This window comes from Ovis canadensis, chromosome 12 (assembly GCF_042477335.2).
Source record: "Ovis canadensis isolate MfBH-ARS-UI-01 breed Bighorn chromosome 12, ARS-UI_OviCan_v2, whole genome shotgun sequence".
Taxonomy (NCBI): domain Eukaryota; kingdom Metazoa; phylum Chordata; class Mammalia; order Artiodactyla; family Bovidae; genus Ovis; species Ovis canadensis.
The window spans coordinates 60,110,994-60,123,668 of NC_091256.1; the positions used below are offsets into that span (position 1 = coordinate 60,110,994).

The 12,675-nt window shown below is 62.9% G+C and overlaps 1 protein-coding gene across 5 annotated transcripts in view; it reads left to right on the top strand.

Annotated features, from left to right (window-relative positions):
• Window positions 1-12,675, top strand: part of MEGF6 (multiple EGF like domains 6) — a 104,488-nt gene that overhangs the window by 50,518 nt on the left and 41,295 nt on the right. The window contains exon 1 of one of the 5 annotated variants that reach the window (XM_069544863.1): window positions 9,751-9,992. The exons of the other annotated variants lie outside the window; for them this stretch is intronic. Coding sequence (XP_069400964.1) covers window positions 9,824-9,992 — 169 coding nt within the window. The 5' untranslated portion in view covers window positions 9,751-9,823. Of the gene's footprint in view, window positions 1-9,750; window positions 9,993-12,675 lie in introns of those variants that run through there. 5 annotated transcript variants of the gene reach the window in all.

Below are 12,675 nucleotides of genomic sequence, written 5' to 3' on the forward strand. Positions count from 1 at the left end.
GGCGTGCCCACCCGTTCCTCCCTCATGGCCCCTCCACGGCCCCTCCACGGCCCCCCAGGAGCTCGCTGACTGGCTCTGCGTGTTTGGGATGGCTGAGGCTCTGAGTCACCGCGTGGCTGAGAGCGCTCTGCCGAGAGCCAAGTGCCTGCTGTTTTCTCTGTCCCTCAGCCAGCCCCCACCACCCCTGAAATCTCAGCTCCGGCCAGTGAGCGGGGCTCTGGGGGGCAGCCAGCTGGCTGAATGTGAGCAAAGCGGACAGGAAATCAAGATGTTACTGCGGAGGACAAGCCAGCCCTGGCCACTCACACACAGGGCTGTGCACCGAGTGGCCGGTGGGGTGAACCCGGAAATTGCCCCCGTGATTGACCGACGCCATGCAACGCGGAGCACTGGCACAGGCCCCTGCCCGGGGAACAGCGCCAGGCCGGTGTGTCGGTCGTGTTCTGGGCGGGGCATCGATGGCAGGAGCCCTGCTCCCTTCTCCTGGGGGGCACAGGTGCGGGGAAAGGGCACATTGCCAGGTGAGGCTGTAGCCCACTGCTGCTCCCTCAGCGTCCTCGTAGGGTGCGGCCTCTGACCGGTGCCCGCCCTCCCCCCAGACCCACGGGCAGGTGTGCTCAAACCTGTGCTTTATGGAGGAGGTGGATACTGGAGAAATGTGGACCCCACTGTCCGGCTCCCGTCCCAGCTGCCGGGGCCCTGAACTCCTACCCAGCACCGTCTGGCTTTCCATGTCGGCCCCTCTGGGGAGGCCCCCCCCCAGGGCCAGACTCCGGTGTCAGCCTCAGCCCAGCGCCTTGGGGAGCTCTCAACGTCAGCCTCTTCCTCTGGAAAGTGGATCGAATGACACCCTTGGCTCTTAGGACCCCTGAGAGGACTCAGCATCGGCAGCAGGCTCCCTACCCCTCAGGGACTCCTGGGGGGCATGAGGGAGGGAGATAAGGGGGGCCGCAACCTGAGCCGAACCCCCTCGCGCTGGCCTGAGGCCATGAGCCCTTCACCCCAGCCTTACTGCCTCCTCTTGAGCAAGGTCTGCAGGGACTAGCCTGAACCCACATCCAAGGCCATGATGGGGACCAGAACCCCCAAGGGGCCCTGGCAGGTCCTTGCCCTCCCCAAGGCATGTTCCCCCTCCTCATTCCCTCCCGCCGTGCTGGCTGGGTGGATGCTGAGTCCCTCAGTGAGGTGGGTCCTTCCATCAGGCTGGTGTGGCCTGAAGGTCTCAGGGACCTTGCTGTGGGGAGGGGTTTTCAGTCCCATTGTGAGGGGGAAATTAATCTTGTCGATTAGGGAAAATCAGGGTGTCTCCCTGGGATAGACTCCAGGGGTGGCGGGGGGTGTTGCCTCCCAGGTCCAGGCCTGAGGGCCAGTCTTCCCTCGGTGCTGGGGGTGGAATTCTTCCTGAGCCAGCTCGATGGTCCCCAGCCCCCACTGCTCCTTCCCTCCAGGAGGTCAGGAAGGGCTGGGAAATGGGGCAGCAGGTGACTCTCCGGGTAGGGTGGGGGTAGGGTGGGGGCCTGAGCGGGAGTCCTCAGTCCAACATGAAAACGGCTGGCTCTGGCCTGGGGGCTCAGCATGTCCCCAATCCCCACTACTCCTTGGCTATGGGGGTGTCCAGTGCAGAGCTAGGGTCTCTAACGGGGTGTCTGTGAGAAGCCCATGGAGGGGTCAAGGCTTTCAGAAAGTAGAGATGGCCTGTACTCCAGCCCCCCGGCCCAGGCTTTGGCGTCTGAGTGGTCCCCACCATGGGACCGACCCTTCTCAAGAGGGAAAGGGCCTGCTCCAAGGCCTTGCATTCAGGACGGTGCGGGCTGCGCTCCTCACCCTGTCTGACTCGGCTGTTGCCATGGGCTCGTCCTGCCTGGGTCCGGGTGGGAATGCAGTTGAGCCTCGTCCGACCTGACGGGGATCCTCTCTCACACTCGCTCGAGCTGGCCGCTGCCAGGTCCCGTCTGTCCCCAGGGAGAGTCAGGAACGTGGGAAGTGACGTGTCCTGATTAGGAAGCCCCTGGGGCTGCCGCCTGGGCTGGGAGGGCCGTGGGCTGAGCCGAGCCAGCTGTACTGCCCTGTGGCCGTGGGGGTGGGGGCAAGGGGAGCCGCTATCGACTCTCACACTGGCGCCCTGGCCGGAGTCCACCTGCGCTTCCCTTGGCCCTTCGTGGGGGCTTTCTCTGAATCTCCTGCTGGGGCAACCCTAGGTGGCAATGCCTCCTCACAGGGGGTTTCAGAGCCTTTAGTGCTAGGACTTTTCACTTCCTGGGGACCCAGCTGCCTGAGTCAGGAGAGTGGGGAGGGCAGCAAGACTCTTGTGGGGACGTGAAGAAGTGCCCGGCCTGCCCAGCCCGCACTCCACGCCAGGTTCTGGCTGTAGCCCCACACACCAGTCTGCTCAGCGCTCACATGGCCCCGTGAGCCCCAGTCTGCTCAGCGCTCACAGCGCCCTGTGGTCCCAGGTCTGCTCAGCGCTCACAGTGCCCCGTGGTCCCCATTTTGTGCAGAGGAGCAAGAGGCCCAGAGGGGGCAAGAGTGCATTCAGGTCACACAGCTGGGTGAGGCGGATGAAGCCCAGAGTGATGTCATGGGCCCCCCTGGCCCCAGGTCCCACGGAAGCCAGTGCTCAGGCCCCATCTAGGGGTGGCCTGCCAGCCTCTCGGGAGCTGGAGGAACTGGAGGGGCTGCCTGCTGATTCCACACGGCCTGCACTAGCAGTGTCCAGTGCAGAGTGGGCATCCGCAAATACCTACTGAGTGACCTGCCCCTTCCAGACGAGACCGAGGGGGGACGCTGGCTGGCGGGCTCATTGCACTCATGTGGGCCAAGCAGCCCAGCGTGAGTGAACTTGGGCCTTCAGCATGCAAAGCCCTAGCCTTATTCCTGCAAGGCCTGGGATCTGGGCCTTTCCAGGCCAGGCTGTCTGGCTGGCTGTGCTCTGGACACAAGTGAGGAGCCTGGCCCCGGCCGCAGTCCCTCCAGGCAGGATGGCAGCATTTCCAAAGAGGCGACTGTCCCAGGGCCTCCACTGTCAGAGGTGCTGAGAGGTTGAGAGCTGTCTTTTCCCAACTCTGGCTCACTCGTCCCTCTCATGAGCAGATTCTGGCAGGTATGTTTCTGGTTAAGGCCAAGGCAGGAGACAACAGCCCTCAACATCAGCCGTCAGAGCCAGCCAGTGACAGGAGAGAGGCCCATCCCCTCAGGCCTGCCTGGATCCCCGAAGCCCAGGCGGAGGCCCCAGGTTGGGCAGTCTGCAGGCATCTTGTGTAGTCAACATCTGGGTGCCCACGGCCGCCTGCAGGACTGGACATGGGAGCAGAAAGGCCGATTCTCTCCCTGGGCTGTGATCTCTTAGAACAGGTGTGGCCCTCAGAGGCCATAGCCCTCAGACTTGGGGCTCAGTGGGAGGAGGTAGACACATCCTAACAGTGAATCCCAAAGTGCCCAAGACCCTATGGCTGGGGCGGCTGCCATGAGGAGGACCAGCAGAGAAGATGGGCTGGAGGGGCCCCAGCAGAGGAGTTAGCTGGATCGGGGGTGGGGGGCGCCTGGGCTAGGGAAATGGAGGCTCCAGCAGCCTCTGTCTTCCTGTATCCCAGGGGTCCCAGCTCTGCTCCCAGTGGTCCGGGGGCTGCAGCTGAGAGATGGGGGCAATTCAGGGAACTTGGAGCTCACAGGGGCCTGCAGCCTCAGGAAGGCAGTTACTTCCCCATCTCTGTGACTCTTGAGAGTGGAAGCAGCCCCTCCTGGCTGGGCTGGAGGGGGGCAGGCAGGAAGAACAAGGAGGAATGGTTCAGGCCCTCGTTGCCTGGCTCCGGGAAAGGCGGGCCCCTGCCCTGCCTCTGTCTGGTGGGTGGGAAAGTTCTCGTCTATCACCAGTGGTCCCAACAAGCCCTCTTCCCTCGGCGTCTGGCCTCCTAATTGGATTCTCCTGCTGTCTGTGTCTCTTGGCTGCCTCTTGTCCCTGTCTCTCCCAGCGGTAATGAGGCTGGACCTTCCTGGCTACACCCTTTATCTTCTCCAGCTTCCCCACCCCCATTCTTCGAGGTTGTTGACCTGGGCTAGGCCTCCACCCCCATCTTCTCATCTCCTCTCAGCTCCACACCCCGCTGGGTAGCTGGACTCCTGACCCCACAGAACCCTCAGCCAACCCCCCAAATCCCATGGTCAAATCTCATCGCTCCCCGGGGTCTGGCCAGAGCAGCTCTGGGTGGGGCCCGGCGGGGAACCTGCCCCAGAATGCAGAGGGGAGGGTGTGCCTTCTGTCTGATGAGGAAACAATGAAAAGATCCTGCGAGATGCTTGTAATGAGACCTGAGGGACTGGTGCAGCCCTGGTGTAAAGGTTTTGTGTGGGGCGTGGGCATGGGTGCTCAGAGTGGGGGTGGGAGGGCCGGTCCTGTGGGTTAGAAAGTGCACTCTGCACTTGATGTGGACGGCGGCCGGCTTGGACCTCTGCCTGTGCAGCAGTGGCCCCGAGGACTCAGGGGGTGCCGTCGGGGCCTCAGAGGCAGGAGCAGCTGTGGCAGCCGTGGCAGCTGCAGCCTGGGCACCTTGGGAGGTGGCGAGTGCTGGCTGACCTGGGTACTTGGCCGGACCTGGCTGCTGCCTCCACAACCCTAGTGTTCTGTGAACAGGTTTGGCCTTTGGATAGCACAGGGGCAGTGGAGGAGTGACTGTGGGGGCTGGAAGTGGGCCTTCCGTTTGCTGGTGTTTTCAGACCTCCTAGGTGCTCGCTGTAGGCCAGGCCCAGGCCCACAGCTTTGGCCGGACCCCTTGTCTGGCACTCACCTTCTTGGGCCTTTCCTGCCTCTGAACCAGCAGCCCTGCATCTGCCCCCAAAGCCCTCCAACAAACCATCTTTACGTCCCGCCCTGCACGTGTCCAAAGGCCACCTCCTCCAGGAAGCCTCGTCACTGCTTTCACAGACTCTCTTCCGCCGAGTGCAGTTTGAGCCCCGGGGCTGTCCCCTTCTGTAGTCATTGCTCCCGGGCAGCTCAATGTCCCCCATGAGAGTCAGGCCTCAGGGGCTGTGCCGTGGTGGGGCTGTCAGTGGTGCAGGGCTCTCAGGTGCCCCCAGGGTCAGACCTGGCCTTACCCTGACCTTCACATGGCTCAGGCCGCTGCTTGGAGGCAGCAGAGAGCCACAGAGAGGGCCTCGTCATGCGTGCACATGTGTACTTATATGCGGGGGCCTCCAGCGAGGCCCGGGTCTGGCCCGCTGGGGGTGCCTCAGTGGGGTAGCCAGGCCTTGGTTTCCTGGCACAGGACAGGGCCTGCCTTCCCCCTTAGCCGGCTTGTCTCTGGAGGATGATGTGTGTGGCAGTGACTGCTCTGTCCTGGGCTCTCCCGGGGCGTGCGTGCGTGCTTGCGTGCGTGTGTGTGGAGGGGACCTGGCCCCAGCCCAGGGCAGATGCAGCCAGGAGCAGCAGCTGGGCTCTCGGAAACAACCGTGGTTTCCATTTTCCTTCCTTTGGCTCAGTGAGGGCCCAGAGTGGGTAATGAGTTTACCATGAGGCTGACGCCCGGACGACTCGGAGGCCAGGCCCGGCCTCCGCTCCCAAAATAACGCTGCAGTGGCGGCCCTGGGACAGGCGGTGGGAGGGACATTCTGGGGGTGGTCCTCCTGGGCCTGTGTGGGGCCACAATGGACCCCAGCCAAAAACTGACTTCCTGGCCTGCGCTGGGCTCTGGCCATCTAGGTTGGAAGCAACCAGGCAGGACATTTGTCCCCTTGGGGGACTGGGAGGTGGGGAGGGGGACTTTTGGGCTGAGAGGCCTTGAGACCCCCAAGGCAGATTGAAGAGAAACCTGAAAGGGAGGCCTCCTTCCAGCACCTTCCTGGCCCTCTACCCTGCAGCTGGGGGCCTGTTGGGGGGCCATCTGATCGCCGGCCAGTCCCTCTCATGGCCCCAGTGCCCCTCACAGCCCCCTGATGGCTCCCACACTGCTTTCTTGGCCATCAGGGTCCTCCAAGCCAGCCTCTGCCCAGCGCCCCCAGCCTTGCAGCCTGTCACGTGAGACTTGACTTCAGCAGGAGGTACTGGTGGAGGCAGGGCCCCAGCCTGCAGTTCCCCTACGCCCCACCAGCTCATGCGGCTTCATTCTGGGTCTGCCTGTCCACTTGTGAGAGGGCACGGTCTGGTGCCAAGCCCGTGAAGTGCCCGGCACAGAGGGCAATGTAGGTGGTCAGTGGGTGGCTAGTGACAACTACCCCATCCAGCATCCACTGTGCCCGTGGACTGTCACCCTCGAAAGAAGGGCACCTTGGCGTCAGGGCGGTGACCTCTGGGACCTCTCTGAGAGTCTTTCCTCTCTGTCACACACACAGCCCCACCTGCCTCCAGAGGATTTAGTTCCTCCTGAGAAGTTTAGTTTCTCCCATCCCCCAGCCAGACAGGAAGAGTCAGAGATTCCCCCCTGGCCTGGGTGGGGCTTGGTCTCTTCGTGTCCCACTGGAGGCCCTTCTTGTCCTGTGTCTTGGGGCCTCCTTGTCCCGTGTCCCTAGGAACTTGGGTGGGAGATGCAAGGCCACCCCCGCAACCCCTGCAGGCATCGAGTGCCCCGAGGCCCAGCCAGGCTCCCCCAGCACCTGCTTTACAGCCAGAGGCCAAGATGACCTCCCTTTCAGCATGTTGGCAGAATGCCACAGGGCGACCTGGGACCTTGAGAGTTCTCCTGGAGGGCTTCCTGGAGGAAGTGTCCATAGCACCAAGGGACAGATAGCACAAGTGTGGGGAGGAAACGTGCCTTGTTCTGCTTCCTGCTGACCCCAGGGACATGGCAGTCCTGGCCCTGAAGCCCCAGTTCAGGGTGCTAGGTTGGGACGGGCCCAGCACTAAGGGGGAGCTGTAGCTTTGCAGGGGCAGCATGGGGCCCTCTTCCCAGCCTAGGTCCTGGCAGAGGAGCTTGGTGGCTGCCTAGCTTGGAGAGGAAAGCTGGAGCCGGCCTGGCGGGTTGGCCGGGGGGGTGGTCTGCTCCTTCTGCTGACACACAGACATTCCACCGGGCAGAGACACCAGCCCAGTCTCCGCATCGGGAAAGCATTTCCCAAACAGCTTCCAGACCACAGCCGCGCGCCTGGGTGTGCTTGGTGGCACCGGGGAGGCCAGTGGGCCATGCCTGGGCTGCGGTGGCTGGGCACCATCATGCTGTGCCCAGCCTAGTGGGTATGGAGGCCCAGAGCCATCGAACCCCCACCCCGGGTCCTTTAGGGAGGTGCCGCCTGAGCTCATCACGTCACGAGTTGTCTCGGGTTCAGCTGGGCTGCGGGGGAGACAGCTCTGCCTCCTAGAACTGGGTTCTGCTTAGAGCGGGCACTCAGGTCCTCACTGAGGGAAAGGAGCGAGGGAGTGAGGGCTGAAGGGAAGGAGGGACAGGCCCGCTTTAGGGGAAGCAGAGTTGGCAGTGGTGGCTCTGAGGGAGCGGGCTGGGGAACTTTGCGGAGAAGGCCCCTTGGGATTGGCACTCAACAGACGTGTAGGAGCTTGCTGTTTGCAGGTCGGAGGAAGAGTGGGCATCTTGGCTGCTGTGGAAGCTGGGGTGCTGGGAGGGCCAGGCCACCCACGAGGGATGGAAGAGGCAAGGTCTGGAGCCAGCGTCTCCTGGAAGTGCTGTGCCCAGGGTCCACGTGGAGAGCCCTTTGGTGGCCTGGGCTGAGGGAGCCCAGCACTGAGTTCTGGCCGACAGTCTGGGGCCCTGTGGTGGGAGGGCAGTGAGAGAGCAGGAGAAGCACCACAGGGGCACTGCCTCCTGCTGGGCCGTTGCCCCCCCCCCAACCACTCAGAACCCACTGGGCAACCCCGACGGAGCCACTGGGTACCTGCAGAGGGCATGTCTCCAGGAGCCTGGAGGAGGGCGCCCAAGGAAGGCAGGGTTTAGGTCAGACCTGATCCCTGTCGGTGGTCCCCTTTGTCCTGTGTGACTCTGGGCAGGTCATTTATCCCCTGGATAAAGACTACGAGAACGTCCAGGACCCTGTGTGCAAAGGGCAGGGCCTAGGTGGGCACCTGGCTGGAGGATTCCCTTCTGGGCAGAATGAGGGTTTAATTATAGGTGCGTCTGGGAGGCACAGACCTGCTTCAAAAGGGGACCATGAGACAGTGAGGAAAGAGCTCCGCTGGAAGTCGCCAGAGTCGGTGGCATGCTGTGGAGCAACTAAGCCTGAGTGCCACAGCTACTGAAGCCCGTGTGCCTAGAGCGTGTGCTCTGCAACAAGAGAAGACACTGCAGGAAGAAGCCCTTGCTCCGCAACGAAGATCCAGCCCAACCACAAATGTTTTATAATTAAAAAAGGAGTTCGGTTACCAGGTCTGCGTGCCAGACCCCCCTGCCAGGCTGAGCAGCAAGATGCTTGGCAGTGTCTGGAGCAGAGTGTCTGAGGCCCCGCACCTGCGTCCATCACCCCCTGCTCCCTGCAGCCTGACTGGTGGCTGCACAGGGACCCTCAGGTTTTTGTTAGTGTTGTTGGCAGCGAATGAGATACATGTTGCAATGATAAACAGAGCTGGCGCATTGTTGGGAGGCACTGTTCAAATGGCCACGGGGCAGTGTGTCCACCTGGGAGATGTGTGCTCCCTACATTGACAGGCTGGGATCCACAGGCTGCGGTGCTACCCCGGGAGTGGTGGGGAGAAGCTTACCCCCAAGGCTGGGGCAGACAGGTAGGCAGGTCTGTTTCTGCACTGCCTGGCACCTGGCGGGCAGGTGGTGGGGGGAGACAGTGGGATGAGTTGGCTTCTGGGCTGCAGACAGGACCAGACAAGGCGAGACAGTGCCTTTCTCCACAAGCTTGAGGTTGCCCATTTGAACCCTGCCCACAGGTGGGCTGTGAAGAATGATAGCCAGCAGTTTCTGGATAGGGCTGGGGTCAGGCAGGGCGCCATAGGTGAGCCATTGGGGATCAGCAAAGCCTACACGAGATGGGGGGCTGGGGGCCCAGCCTTCGTCAGGCCTGAATGCACAGGTCTCTCGAGTGCACAGCCAGTGTGACGCCACCACCCCTGAGCAGAGCTGCCTGACACATCCGGGACCACAGGCTGTGCCCAGCAGTCTAGGGTTGGAGGAGTGTCCATGATTCGGCAGCCTCACCCCTGGGGCTCACTGTCCCTGCAGGCTCGGACCCTCCCCCATCTGCTATAGGGGTGCAGTGGTGCCTTACCAGGCTCCCGCAGATACTGGCCCTGGACCAGTGGAGAGATGAGGGACACCGGGCTGGGGGCCTGGGGGAGTCTTCACCCCCAAGACATCCACTACCGTGGTGTGGCCTCAAAGTGCGCCGGTTCCCCACTCTCCGCAACCTCCATCGAGCTGCCTCTGCGGAGCCCCGGGGCCTTGCCAGGGTGGCCTCCATCCACCTCTGTATTGCGTGTTTTCTTTAGCTTGTCGGCTCAGGCATCCTGCCTGCGCGAGCGCCCGTGTGTATCGATGTGCCCATGCAGGTCCGTGCAGGACTCTGGGTGTCTTGTGTACGTCTTGCACACGTGCGTCTGCTTGTGCACGTGTCTGCGTGGAGGTGGTTGCTCTTGTGAATGGGTCTGGGTGTGTGCCGGTTGCGTGAGCGCGCGCGTAGGAATGTGCGGAGCGGGTGGGCGGGCGGCGCGGAGGGGGGCCCGTGCTCTTTCTGAGAATCGGGGGCGGGGCCGGGCGGGGCGGAGCGGGGCCTGGCTGCGGCGAGGATTTGGCCCTTACCTGCGGGGGGCGGAGGGAAAGCGGAGACCAGAAAGGCGAGGGGCGGGGCGCGCCCGACCAGAGCCGCTCCAGCGGCGCCGAGCGGAGCGGAGCGGGGAGACCCGAGTGCGCGCTGCCCGGACCCGGGAGGGAGCGGATGGGCCATGGAGGCGCCGTGGAGGCGCGGCGGGCTGGCGGCTCTCTGGTACCTCGGGCTGCTGGCGAGCCTGGCGCACGTCGCGGGCATGCACTACCGCTACCTGTGGAGGGGCTGCTACCCGTGCCATCTGGGCCAGGCTGGCTACCCCGTGAACGCCGGCGACCCGAGGCCAGGTGGGAGCGGCGGACTCAGCGCGGGGCGGGCTGGATGCGCTCTGTCCCGCGTGAGCTGCCTTTGTTTCCTCCTTCACAGTTTGCACCCCGAGAGGCTGATGCCGAGGTTGGAGGGAGCGGGGTTGGGGCAGACGGGGAGGCAGCCGCTGCCTCTGGGACAGGCCCCGTGTGCCCTGAGTCGTCGGACATTCCCAACCCGTCTCTGGCCTGGCTGAGTGGGCTGCTGACAGCATTTCAGCCTCTCGACCAGAGGGAGGAGAAAAGTACAGCAACTGTGTTTGCCGGTGGGCACCAGGGCCGCACTTCCCCTGCAGTACCAGCAGCTCTGAGGGTTAAGCAGCAGGCGTAGGGCAGGCCCAAGAGAAAGGCCTTGGGGTCTTGGAGTAGAGTTTCCCTTTCCAGGGTCCCCAGAGCCTTGGCCCCTTGGGGGCTGTGTGTGGATGTGGCAGGTGCTGTCCTGTTACCCCGCCCCCCAAGGCTGGGGAGTTGTAGTCAGCCCAGTGAGTGGCAGGGTCAGCTGGGAGGACCCCAGCAGCCCTTGGGAAGCAGCTGCACCCCTGTCCCGGGTCCATCCTGCCTCTCCCATGCTGGTACCCATGCTGGGCCAGCCTCCTGCAGGAAGCTCCTGAGTGTCCGTGGGTTCCATGGAGTTTGGAGTCTGGTAACCTCAGGAATGTGACGAGGGGTGTGGTGTGCCGTGAGTCATCGCCTGCGATGCTTGGACACCTGGCGTGGGGCAAGGCTTCATCTCCCCACACCAAGGAGCCTGAAGCCCCTGGTGCAATTGCTGCCCGCGGTACTGCCCCTGGGCTGCAGCCGTCTGTGTGGCAGGAGCAGGCAGGTCCAGAGTGGGGCTATTAAAGCAGGGCCAGGATTGGGCTCCCCTCCACGGCCTCCCAGGCCCCTGAGTGTGGCTCTGTGCAGGGCATCTGATCTCTGTGGAGACACGTATCCTGCTCAGCTGTCCTCTGGGCCAGTCCGTGCTGCTCTCCACCGGAGAACACACAGATCTCTGAGCAGCAGGGCTGGTCTGTGACAAAGTCCGCTGTCTCCCCTGGCTTTCTCACTCGCCCTCTGGGGCCAGACCCCATCCCCACAGGGTAGGCAGCCCTCTCCCTGGGTGACTCAGTCCAGGCTGGCACTGTCACTCCACCACTGGTGGCACTAAATGCTGAGGGCCTGTGAGGGCCTGTAGCATCCAGGGCCTGGGGCTGAGCAGGAGTGGGCAGGGCTGGGCTTAGGGAGTCAGGTGTCCCGGCTCTGTTCTGAGAACTGATGGGCATGTGAAGGGGCCAAGAGAGGGCCTGTGGGTGATGGGATGGGCTGTCCGGGCCGAGGACCCTGCGTCATGTTTGGGGGAAACAGGACAACAAAGTTGGTGCGTGCTGAGCGGACCTTTCTGGCGGGATCCCAGGGGCTCAGGTTTTCCTGTAAGTGTGGCTGAGGTTTCTGAATGGGCTCATCTGGGGTGGTTTCTGCAGGGGCTGTGTGCTCCTGGGTTCCCATCAGTGTGGCGATGGACCCTCAGAGGCACCATCGCCCAGCAAGTCCCATAGGCTCCCAGGGCAATGGCCCTGAGTGCCAGCGTGTGACCCATCCCCAGGCTGCGCTTCCCTACTCACATGTCTCAGCTGAGGGGAGCAGTGAGACCCCAGAGACTGTCCTGCTGAACCCCAACCTGCCTGCTCCCAGCGACCAGATGGTGCAGCCTGGGGCTGTCCTGAGGCTTTGGAGCCCTTGGTGCGGGTGGGAGCGGCTCTGTCTGGAAGGAGCAGGCTTCATCCCCTGATGCTCCGAGGGGAGGATGGCAGAGGAGGACGCCTACAAGCTCCCTTTCAGCTGGGGGTGCTACACTGCCGTGGGGACCGGGCCCCCTCCATGCTGTCTGGGTGGGCTTTCCGTGTGCCCTCTGGCGTGGAGAGCAGCACAGACTGGCCCAGAGGACGACTGAGCAAGGCCCATGTCTCTTAGGGAACAGATGACTTGCGGTAGTTTCAGGGTCCAGGGGGCCAGTGCTCAGCTGGGGTCGCCAGGTGGAGGCAGTATGTGGCATGGAGGTGAGGGCAGCCTGCAGCGTGGGACCCAGGGGAGTGCCCCCAGCCCCCTTCCCTCCCCTACACCTGCCGAGACTACAGCAGCCCTCTCCTCTGGTGTCAGGATGCCGGGCTGGCCAGAGTGGTCTTTTGGGAACCTGGATTTCCAGGTCGGGTTGTCTGAGCCTCTGTGACACTGGAGAGGCTGCTAGATGGTTATTCCCTCTGTATTCAGTTATTGTGGCTTCTGGGACATGGTATCCCAAGCTGATGGCTAAAAACCACCCAGGTCTCTGGTACCTTAGAGTTCTGAGGTTGGAAGTCTGAGAAGGGCTAACATGAAGGAACTGGCAGGGCTGGTCCCTCCTGGAGGCTCTGAGGAAGCATTTGCTTTCCCACATGTCCAGGTTCTAAAGGCACCCGGACTCCTTGGCTGTGGCCCCTCCTCCACCTTCAAAGCCAGCAGCGCAGCGTCTTTTTTTGTTGTTGTTTTAGATATTAAATTTTTTATGGACGTATAGTTGACTTACAATGTTCAGGTGTACAGCAAAGTAATGTGTGTGCTCAGTCGTGTCTGACTCTTTGCCACCCCCTGGCTCTTCTGTCCTGGGATTTCGCAGGCTGGCTAGAATGCTGGAGTGGCTTGCCAT